At 40.7% G+C, this 12,109-nt stretch overlaps 1 protein-coding gene across 6 annotated transcripts in view; it reads left to right on the forward strand.

Moving 5' to 3' along the window:
- Positions 1–616: 616 nt before the first annotated feature.
- The window catches only part of EPM2A (EPM2A glucan phosphatase, laforin), an 82,414-nt gene continuing 70,921 nt past the window's right edge, over positions 617–12,109 (forward strand). For 5 of the 6 annotated variants that reach the window (XM_042473623.1, XM_042473609.1, XM_042473631.1 and 2 more), the window contains exon 1: positions 617–1,072. In XM_042473623.1, coding sequence (XP_042329557.1) covers positions 808–1,072 — 265 coding nt within the window. In that variant the 5' untranslated portion in view covers positions 617–807. Of the gene's footprint in view, positions 1,073–8,973; positions 9,007–12,109 lie in introns of all 6 variants that reach the window. The other variant, XM_042473638.1, reaches the window with a different exon arrangement.

Here is a 12,109-nt window from a genome sequence, read left to right on the forward strand (position 1 = left end):
TTCAGGAGTAGTTCCATGATGCTTGCCATTTGGAGCATGACTAAGAAATGAGGGCTTTATAGGAGTGCTTTTAAACTTTCCTTTGGTCATGTCCGCCATCATTTCTTGGAACGTTCTCCATTTTGGGGTGCACTTAGGGCACCTTGCGAAGGGTGGCCAGAGGCCCTCCTTGTCTAGGAAACACCCTAGACATTTGAACCTCTGTCCAGGAGGAATCCCAGAATGCCCTCAGTTGGGAGGGAGCAGGGCTGGGAAGGATACTTTAATATTTCATGGTTTAATTCTGTTGTGGGGGAGGGGGATATTGGGACTTTGTATGGAGTTTTAATATGGAAGCCGCCTCCATTATCTTTGATAGAAATAAAAAAAGTATTATTTATTTTATTAACTGTATAGGAGTGCTTTTAAAACTTTTATTTGGCCACGATGGACATTGTTTCTTGAGCGTGCTCCATTTTGAAGAGCCTTGTCATCTTATGCTTGGTCTCCCTCAGGACGACTGGCCTCTTAGTCTCCCCGCCCCCTTTTATAACAGTGGCTGAAGCCCCGCCCCCTAGTCACGTGTTTACCCTCCCTCCGCCTCCTTTGAGGGTCTCCCTTCCACAGTCCCTCCCTATTCAGTCGCCGAGCGTCGCGGCGCCGCCGTCATCGTCGTCTCTGCCCTTTCGCCCCTAGCGGCAGGGAACGGAAGCCCAGCCTTGCGCCCTCTGTTTCCTTCTACTATTGCCTGCTCTTCCCTCTTTCGCCCCTAGCGGCAGGGAACGGAAGCGCCCCCTGCCCCCTTCTGCTCTTGCCACCGCCGCTGCCATGCTGTTCCGTTTCGGGGTGATTGTGCCTGCGCGGCTGGCCGAAGGAGGCACAGTGCTCTGCGTGTCAGGTTCCCGCCCGGAGCTGGGCCAATGGGAGCCCAAGCAAGCGCTGCCCATGAAGCCCGTGCGGCCCCTGGCTCCCTTGCCCGCTCAGGAGCCCGTCCTGTGGCTGGCGGAGGCGGCGCTGCCCGAGGAAGAGGCCGCCTCCACCTTCTGGTACAAGTTCCTGAGGCGGCGCGAGACTGGCGACACTCTCTGGGAAGGTAAGTGTCGCTCGCCGGCCCCTCCCACCTCTCTTTGGCGGGCATCTGCGTTTGTGCGCATGCGTCGGAAGAGGAGGAGGGGCGTAGTCAACCTCGCTCTAGAACAGTGGTTCCCCCAAACTGTGTCCTATAAGAGATTTTGGACTTCAGCTCCCAGAAGCCTCAGCCATGGTAGCCAATAGCCTGGGATTCTGGGAGCTGAAGTCCAAAAGCCCTTAAAGAGCACTGACAGTGGTCCCCCAAACCGTGCCCTTTAAGAGATTTTGGACTTCAACTTCCAGAAGCCATGTTGGCCAATAGCCTGAGATTCTGGAAGCTGAAGCCCGAAACCCCTTAAAAAGAGCACAGTTTGGGGACCCATTGCTCTAGAGGAGGCGTGGCCAAACTCCCTCTGGTTCTCAGCCTTTGGGCCTCCTGATGCTAGGGAATTCTGGGAACTGTAGTTTTGTGTGAGACATTTAGCCTTCTCTGGGTGCCACAATAAACTACAGTTCCTAGGATTCCCTCGCACTGAGCCAGAGGCAATTAAAGCGGTCCGAGACTGGACTAATCCCTTTCTGGCTCAAGGCTATGGAATTCTGGGAGTTGGAGTTTGGCCCCCACAACATACTCCAACTCCCAGAATTCCATAGCCTTGAGCCAGACAAAGCAGTGCCAAACTGTAGACTGAAGTTCAGCTGTGTATACTTCTCTGCGCAGTCTTCTCCATCCCTGCCATGGCAAGTGCACCATTTTTTGATTGAGAAGAGCAGTCTGCAAAGGCTGCATGGCATGAGTGCCTTGTGGCCCCAGGGGTTTGACTGCAGTTTCCATTATTGCTCACCATGCTTACAGTGGTTTGGACAGATGGGAATTGCAATCCATGGACAGGTGGAAGATCACAAATTGACAGCCTTCTCTTCACATTCTATGCTGTTGCTTCATTCTCTCCACCATCTTTGGCATCGCACACCTAGTTTAAACAGAAGACTGAGTAAGCCATGCATTGGGGTGTTTTGCTTCAGTTAGGGCAATAAATTTCTTGCCTTGAACTCTTCATTCAGTAATTTGTGAGGAGTGCGGTAAAGAGGCTGCAGTTTATGCTAGAAATCTCCAAGGGCCCAGTGAGGCACCTGGACTTTGTTTAATAATCACACCATCATCTGGAATGATGGCCAAATTACAAAAATGGTGATAATTATTTATTTAGAGTATTTATACCCACCCTCCATCCAAAAAGCCTCCCAGGGTAGCTTGTTGTTGTTGTTGTTGTTGTTGTTGTGTGCCTTCAAGTTGTTTACTGACATATGGCAACCATGTCATGGGTTTGTTTGTTGTTGCTGCAAGATTTGTTCAGAGGAGGGCTGCTCTTGCCATCCCTGAGGCTGAGAGCATGTGAAGTACTAAAGTCCACCCAGAGGGTTTCATGGCCAAGAGGGGAACCGAACCCTGATCTCCAAAGCTGCACCCTAACCACTACGCCATGCTGGCTTTCTTTATACCCAAAAGGCTCCCAAAGTGGCTTGCAGAGCCTTAATTTGACAGTTTCCTGCCCTCAGGCATACAATCTAAATAAGACACAGGATACACAGTAAAAAGGAAAGGTGGTAGGGGAGGTATTAATTCCATCTTATATATTCTTTATAAACACTCAGTGAATAGTAAGTACTGTTGAGTCTATGTGGAATTTTCAAAATTATTTGAATCTCAAAACATCATGCAGAGAAGGCTAAATAGTGGTCAACAGAATTAAATGGAATGGGAAAACTAAAGAAAATTTAAAACTGACAAGTAAGGAAGAGACTACATGTTTTGATTTTATTTATTTACTGTATTTTTATACTGCCAGTACTTTCAAGTTTAAAATAATGGCTTGTGGTTTATTTGATACAGAGGTTGAAAGGGGCATGGAAGAAAAAGATGAACAAGCAATTCCTTGGGCTCCATATGATTTGTTTGGGAAGAGAGAGTGAGACATAGCAACTGCTTCTAGCCAGGCTGACAGAGGATGCTTTGCTATCTCACTTCTCACGGTATAATTCATTCTTACCTTTCTACATTTTAAATAATTACTACTAATAATAAAAATAAAAAATAAAATCTTTATTTATAGCCCACCTTTCCTTGGTAGATCAAGGCGGGTTACAAAGTACATAAATGTACAATTCCACAATAAACAAATAATAAATAATAATAATAAAACCATTTCCCAAATTCCGGCTTCTTGACAGAAGCATTATGCCTAATTGGTGTCTGCAGCAGACCATTGGTGCTTATGATAAACACACAAAATGTGTGTAAGTGCAATACAAATGCAGTAGTTATGCTTTTGGATGCTAGCTTTGGCTCTACTCAGCTTAGATCAGATCAGGGGTGGGTAACTGCGGGAGGAACAGGCGCCAGATTCAGGCATTGGGAACTGCTCAGGGCTGCACCTTTAAAAAATTTAAATCAAATAATATTGATATTAACAGTAATTAATTTTAAGCTGGGACTGGAGTAATGGGTATAGAAGGGAATGGGAATTTTTGCCATCAAGGGACAAGATTTTTAAGGGAAGACTGGCATAAGGAGAATGGAAGGAGCGGCTGGGAGCATTTGCAAATCATTTGTTTTCCACAGCAAGACAAGGCTTGTTTCTGCCCAAATGTGGCAAGTGTTATTAGCTGTTTAAAGTATTAGGAGTCTCTCCATTTTGTGGGGCTGTGGTGGTTCCAGATGCCAGGGGGCACACTTTTGGGTCTGACAGCCCACATGCAGTCCATGGGCCACACTTTGTCCACAGGTCATGCTTTGTCCATGCCTGGCTTAGATAGTACTTGGAAAACTAGTTTGACCAAAGACTGTGACAGAACAGAATAAACAAACATGTGTACAGACACAGATACACAGAGTGGGTTTTGACAGTTCTGCAATGTTTTCCCCAGCTCTTTGAAAATCTATCCTTTGTATTTAGACTAGAATGAAACAATTCCTTTGATCCCAAAGAAGTGATTGAAGTGTCCTTGTGCTAGCCTTGCATAGGAAGTGGGTAGGGAAGACTGGCACATTGCTTACCCTCTTGATAGACAATAAGTGAGATACTTGAAGAGTATAAGATAGCCAGTAACACATCATGTATCAGCCCACCACTCTGTCCTCGCTGTATTTTTTATTGTGTTTTTAACAGATGTTTTAATTGTAACTTGTTTAATCCTGTTTTAAGAGGGGGAGAATTTGGGATATAAATTTGTAAATGTGGATTTTCATAGAATCATATAATCATAGAGTTGGAAGAGACCACAAGGGCCATCCAGTCCAACCCCATTCTGCCATGCAGGAAATCCAAATCAAAGCATCCCCGACAGATGGCCATCCATCCTCTGTTTGAAGACCTCTAAGGAGGGAGACTCCACTACACTCCAAGGGAGTGTGTTCCATTGTCGAACAGCCCTTACTGCCAGGAAGTTCCTCCTAATATTGAGGTGGAATCTCTTTTCCTGTAGCTTGCATCCATTGTTCCTGGTCCTGTTCTCTGGAGCAGCAGAAAACAAGCTTGTTCCCTCCTCGATGTGACACCCCTTCAAATATTTAAACATGACTATCATATCACTTCTTAATCTTCTTTTCTCCAGGCTAAACATCCCCAGCTCCCTAAGTCGTTCCTCATAGGGCATGGTTTCCAGACCCTTCACCATTTTAGTCGCCCTCCTTTGGACACGCTCCAGTTTCTCAACATCCTTTTTGAATTGTGGTGCCCAGAACTGGACACAATATTCCAGGTGGGGCCTGACCAGAGCAGAATACAGTGGCACTATTACTTCCCTTGATCTAGACACTATACTTTTATTGATGCAGCCTAAAATTGCATTGGCCTTTTTAGCTGCCGCATCACATTGTTGACTCATGTTCAACTTGTGGTCTACTTGGACTCCCAGATCCCTTTCACACGTAGTTTCATTCAGCCAGGTGTTCCACATCCCATATCTGTGCATTTTATTTTTCTGCCCTAAGTGCAGTACCTTACACTTCTCTGTGTTGAATTTCATTTTGTTAGCTTTGGACCAGCTTTCAAGTCTATTCAGGTCAATTTGAATGTTGATCCTGTCCTCTGGAGTATTAGCTAATTTGGTGTCATCTGCAAATTTGATAAGTATGCTCCCAATTCTGTCATCCAGGTCATTGATAAAGATGTTGAATAGCACTGGGCCCAGGACAGAGCCCTGTGGGACCCCACTGGTCACTTCTTTCCAGTGGAAGACTTTTAACGTAAGCCGCTTTGATTGTCCTGTCACAGAAAAGCGGGATATAAATAAAAGATTTATTTATTTATTTATTTATTTATTTATTTATTTTAAGTATTTATTTCCTTCCTTTTGTATACACCTTGAGATGGTTAACAAAAGTACATAACAGTAAAATAGTAAAGCAAAAGCTGTTTCAAAACAACAAGTAAAACAGCAGATAATAAGAAAAGTAAGTGGAAGACTAGATCTCATAAAAAGCCATAAGGTGCCTTTAAATCATCTGCTACAGCCTATTGTTACAGTAAATCTTTTCATTTCTGCTGCCTTTTACCAATAAAACAACCCCACATAAGAAATACGGGGAGAATCTTGTGCAGTGCTGGCATTTCTTGTCCTCTTTCCCCACATCAGCACCAAAGTAGGAAAGTATGGCAGTGCAAGTATGAGACTCTTAATCTAACCAGGAGTGCTTCTATGTGAGTCCTGCCAATCCAGCTGTTAAAAATTGGAGGATTTCTGAAACAATCTGCAAAGCACTTGTCTGTCCACAGTTGAAGCCAAAAGAGTGATAGCAGAGGAGACTTTTGCCTTCATAGAGGTCTGACAGGGCTTATATCTTTAAAATCATAATATGTAAGATAACATCTCAGCATAACCCACAGCTAGGGATATATTTTACCTGATATAGCTTCCAGATAAATATGTTCATGAATTGCTGTAACTAAAGAACTACAAAAATTTTCCACAGAAGAACCTTTTTTAAAATAAAACATTTTATTGATTAAAACTGCAATATTACAATCACATTTTAAACATACTAAATACAACCAAACATTTCTTCACGGTCTCATCCTTACAGAAACCATTACAGGGTAAAAAGGAATCTCTTCGAATGTTTTAATATCTTACAAAAATATTTATCTGTATTACAGAGAGGAAACTTAAGAGGCATGTTGATTTAAGGTTGGAATGACAAATGGAAATAAACACATTTCCTTTTGCAGTTTGGTATATATTTTTTCTTATACTTTTACTTACACTTCAAAGTATGTGCTTGGAAGTTGCACTGTATGCATCTGGTATTTAGCCAAAGGCAGGGGTGATATATCTACACCATATTGGTATTCCTTTATATTGCTGCAAAAGTTCAAAGCGGACATTTTAATACCTGCAAAATGCTTGAGGGTCCATCAGATGGATTTTGTGTGTAACTGTCGATAATAGTAATAAAGTTTTCTACTTAGAAATGCATAGGAAGTTTTTACTGTGCTGACATACCCAGCTACATTTGTAAATGTCCTGAAAAGAGTGACGGTATTGGAAGCAGCAGGGAGTGGATCTGTGTTAACCAAATAGATCAAATTGAAGGTTAAAATGGACCAAGATATTGAAGTTAGCTACGGAGTGTCATAAATCTGATTCCTAAGGATCTTTGATTGAGGCCATTGAGACTTTCCTGATACAGTGCAAAAGGACAGCTGAGGTTCAGGAGCTACTACTTCAGTTAGTAGAAGACTAATAGATCAGATATTGTATTACCACTTGTTTCCATATTGTAGCAGCAAAGCCAAATTGTAACTGTTCAGAATTGTGTAGCTTTTATTTTTTATATGATACAAAAAGTCAGTGCCAAGAAGCTGTTATCCTCCAGATCCATCCAATGTTGGCAACATCTAATTTGAATGAAATTTGAGTTGCAGAAAATGTGACATCAAATAGCTTGCAGTAGGGGATGCACATGAATTATCACATCACTCAGAATTTCTATGTGTGATTTAAATGAAGAAGCCTGCTATTACAGTGACAGAATATGCCAGTGTAGAGTATTTGGTGGAATCCAAATTACATTTAAAACAGTTGGAAATAAATTTTAAATATTTATACTCTGAATGTTGCTGTGGGGGTTTTAATGCTAGAGGATAGACCACTCAAAATAAGAGGCCTCAGAAGCACATTTTACTGATAATTAAGTATATCTAGGAAAGGCAATTGCCATCTCAGGCCATCTTAGAAGCTAAGCAGGAAAACTTTGGTTAGTACTTGGGTGGGACTTTGCCAATGAATACCAAGTGCTGTAGGCTGTATTTCAGAGGAAGGAACTGGCTTGCCTAAGAAAATGCTGTGAAATTAATGGGGTTGCCATACGTTGACATGTGACTTGAAGTCACATACACACATCCTTCATCTCTTCTCTGCTTTCCCCTTTACTTTTACTTTCCTCATACGATAAAATCAGTGGAATGTACATCAAAGACTTACTTACAATGTCCATTAGATGTCACTGTTCTACCTGAGAATAAATCTTTTATTCTACAAACCTCTACTACAAGAACTTAATCAACATTTAGTGGAATCTATCCAGTGTTTATGTGTTTGATGGTAAAATACAAATTAAACATTTATTTCTGTTGCTCAGTTCAATCTTGCCTAAGAAATAATGAAAAGGAAGGAACATTATGTTTAACTAAATGTTTATTGCCTAATAATTTATTTTAAGAAACAAAGCTTTTATGCTTTCAGGTGTAAAGATCCTTTGCTGATATGGGTGACCAGAAATAAATTTGACCTGACATAGAGAAATCGTTTTTTATGTATCTAAATTAAATATGCAGTTCTTATAAATTTGCCTTTTATGGTGTATAATATGTTAATGCTGTAAAATCAAAATATTGCATGCAGTGCATTCTTCTGCAGAGAAATCTAGAGGTACAGCTTGAAATCACTGCCTCCCCATTTTATGCCTATAATCACAGGATGTGAAAGTAGACAAATCATTTCAGGATTTTTTTTTTTTAGGCAGGGAGAATTAGAGGGAGAAACTACCACCATGAGAAGTCTTCATCAGAGAAATGTTATATCATCTCATACTGAGGACCAGGAAAGAAAAATGGCAGTCTGCAAGAAGGAGGAACTTCATGGACACTGGAGTATTTTGCCTTCCACCCCTGAGCTTTGCCCTAAACCCCCCCCCCCAAAAAAAATCAATGGGAGACAGTTATGGTATATCTTATAGAAGTATGTTTGTATTTGTGATCATGCATATCATCTAATTTTCTATAGATGGTTCTGGACCCATCTGGTCATTTACTCTGTTTCTGGAAATTAATGGGCTTCACATAGTGCAGGAGTGGGGAAAGTGGAGTCTGTAGGCTACATATGACCTGCAAGGCCATTTTTCAAGTTCTTCAAGAAGTTAACTTCATTTTTCTTCCTAGTTAAATAAAAATCTGTTTTGGCCTAAAACACCCTTAGGAGGGAGTCAGAAACATTGCAAAATGTATTCCCCATCCCCTGAAAGTATGGATGTATTTTTAGTTTTTAAAAAGTTTTAAAAATTAAACTAAAAAACTGAAGGTATCGGTAGTGTGGATCTCTAGGTTTTGCAGGGACCAAGTGCACTAAGAATTGCCTACATCTGAAATAGCAGATATTCTGTCCAATGCAGCAAAGGTGGGCAACAGAAAAAAGATCCTCTTTAGAAGATTTAGCTAGTAAATGGGTCTTTAACAACAGTTGTAATTACAACAGCAATAGTAATAAAAAAGGCAAATTCGCTTACAGTATAAGACTGCAAATCATGAAGTAAGTACTCATCACTTTAGTCCTCAGAATTACATTTTGGTGCAGAATTTCACAGTAAATTGTGCCTGCAACCTTTATTTTAGCTACTTTCTAAATACATTTTTCTTTTTACAGATACAGAATAAAAACAGAAAATGGTACCACAAGGTCTGTATCATTCATGTTAACTGCAACTTTTGCAAACACAGAGGGCTACCAACCACTGCAGCAAACATTCTGCTTCGTGTGACTCTGTTTTTTCTGGCTCAGTCTGTTTTGGTACAATCTTTGGCGCAATCATCTCATTTCAGAAAGGTTATAAAGCTTGAACAATCAAAATAAGGTTTGGGACATATTTTCTAGGTAGGGAGGATATAGAAACAGACTTTTCAGCTTAGGAAATAGACTCAATGAGACAGAAGTGATTAATGACAAAATGTGCGTCAATCATGTAACATTTCAGTTGGCCTTAAGAGCAAACAGGCCAAATGATTATAAAACTATGAACTGCTTCGATAAAAAGAAATATTTTATAGACTCTGGCTAGAAGCCATTGGTGGCTTTGCACTAGAGGAAAGTAGTTTCACTAGCAAAGGCAGGACACTTTCCCCCCTCCCCAGATCTCTCTTATACAACCTCCTATGTCCTATAAACTTACTCCTGAGGATTAGGGGAGGCTGTGGAACTTTATGGGACACAGCACAGAGCATCTTAAAAGACAGCACATTAGGAAGACATGGATGCCTCACCCAAGTCCTTTCCACTAGTTCAAAGGGCCTAAGTACCCAAAGTTACCCGATCTTGTCTGATCTTGTTAGTCAAGTAGGGTTAGCCCTGGTTAGTACTTGAATTGGACCACCAATAAATACCAGGTGCTGTAGGCTATATTTCAGAGGAAGGACCAGGCAAAACCAACTGTGAGTATTCCTTGTCTGAGAAAACCCTATGAGAAATTAATGAGATTGCCATAAGTTTGGAGGCCTATTGAAGACACATACATACAAAGCCACTATTGGAAAATACAATCCTGTATTATGAAATTGATTAGTGATAGATTCATGACAGATAAAAAAAATGTGATACTTCACACAAACTAAACTTAATTTGTACAAGCATTAACCATGATAGACAAAAGGGACTTCTGTATTATTTGCTCAGGCAACAAATATTTTCTGAGAAAAAAGAAGAAGAATGTGGCCATTCTGCCTTGTTTACAAGCTTCTATGAGTGTTTCAGCAAACCTCTTTGTAGGAAAAACAACACTGAGCAACATATAGTGAGACCACTCTTACACAACGTTGTGGAGTAAGTGCTTAGAGAGAAAGAAAGAAAAAGGATGTATGGCTAGCTGAGGTCAGGTCTCAGCTATCAATTGCCACCTGGTAGCAGCCATTCAGTCAGATTACAGGAGAATGAGGGAGACTCTCTTATTTTTATTGATGTGTATGTAAGCTTTTTGTTTGGTTAAAAGGGGTTGGAAGTGAAAATTGGTTAAACTAGGAAGACTTTGGTCCTATGTTTATATTTGGTCCAATTTCAATTGCAAGAAAAAGCAGAGAGATTTAGGCCCAGTACAAATGGGCGCTTTGTGGCGTGCCGGTGGTAATTTTAGGGTTCGGGAGCATGCAGCAACTGCATGCTCCCAAAACCTAATACGTATGGGCGGTGCCCAATGGCACAAGACATGTCACTGTGATGCCCCAGGGCACAAATGGTGCCTTGGTGGCGTTGTGGGAAGGAGCTCCATTTCGGCGCTCCTTTTTGGGGTGGATCGTTGCCACGGCTGTGCAGTTGCCGCAGCAACAATCCAGAGAATCTGTACCGGGGCTTATTTATCTCTTCTCTTTCTATGACACACATGCATGCACACACAGACACACACTTATGCTATTGTCTATAAATGATCTGAGAGCTGAAATTTTGAAAGTTTAATTCTTTTACTGGTTTGGAGAAATTCTGGATCCTCTGGGCTAAATCCAATTGTTAGTCTTAAATTGGACCTACAAAATCAATGGAACTTACATCAGTGTTGACTTACCAGGTTCCCAGTGGTTTTAATGAATCTGCTTTTGTTGGGACTAACATTTGGATTTAGGCCTGTGTGTTTATTTCTTTGTATGATAAAGCTCACATTTGTATGTATAGGTACTATGTGTAACATCAAGCAGGAGCTCTCAAAAGAGAAACAGATACATTTCTGGAATTATCTTATGATCAATACTGAGCACATTTAGGATAGCAAATATATGCCATTGTGGAAATATTTAACTTTCTGACAAAGCTGGGTTTAATATTACTGTTAAAACAAGCCTCAGAACAACAAAAAGTGGTGTATTATTAATTGTACCGTTTTTAAAATTCACAATTAGCTATAAGTCTCTAACAGAGAGAAAAAAATATTATTTTGTGAGATGTATTTTACATTTTTGGTAGCTACAGTTTTGGAAACATATTGGAGAAAATGGCAACTAGAAACAACGTACGCCCCCTGCCAAAAGGTCTAAGCCATCTATATTTAGATGAGGGAAGTTCAACACGTCCATAGTTCTGTGTTGGAACAATCAATAACAATTCAGTCTTGCTTGGATGGAAGCAGACTCTGTTCTAAGCCATCTAAGATTGAATTTCAGACAGACAGCAGGGAGGCAGCCACAACAGGCTCCAATATCAAAGTTTTGTTTTGTTTTGTTTTAAAAGAAGACATGGTGTAGTAATGGAAGCCAAATTATGATAGCAATAGAAATTATGCCATGCAGTAAAAAAAAAAAAAATGGATTACTAGAAATATTCAGTGGTCTTTCTATTTCATTGTAATGCAAGATCACAGAAAGCAGGAAGGGATTACTCTAATGAAAAAGGATGTATGTGTTAGAAAACATCTGTTAAGACAACTTGAAAATTGTATTTTTGTCACCCTGTCAAATGTCAAACATTTTTATAAGTCTCTATGAAAATCTTTTTTCTTCCTGAACTTGTTTTTCTGCAGGAGAAGTGATGCTGCAGCACTCTACTGGACTTGAAAGTATGTGTTTGGGGGCCTGCAGTACCTTCCTTAGTTACATATAAATGATGTGGATGGTTGTGGCAAGAAAAAAGGGGGCCTCCTCACTTATCCTCTCTGATGCCTTCCATGCTTAAAAGCAGTGTAATAGGTCACAAGTTACTGAAATTGCAGCACCCCCTGGGAAAATACTAGGAAATATGATTTTTTTATGTTAGGCGTCTGAAAGACAAATGCAGAGAGACATAATTGCCTTCTTTCCTGCCGATA

The sequence above is a fragment of the Sceloporus undulatus genome, chromosome 1 (genome assembly GCF_019175285.1).
Source record: "Sceloporus undulatus isolate JIND9_A2432 ecotype Alabama chromosome 1, SceUnd_v1.1, whole genome shotgun sequence".
In the NCBI taxonomy this organism is placed as follows: domain Eukaryota; kingdom Metazoa; phylum Chordata; class Lepidosauria; order Squamata; family Phrynosomatidae; genus Sceloporus; species Sceloporus undulatus.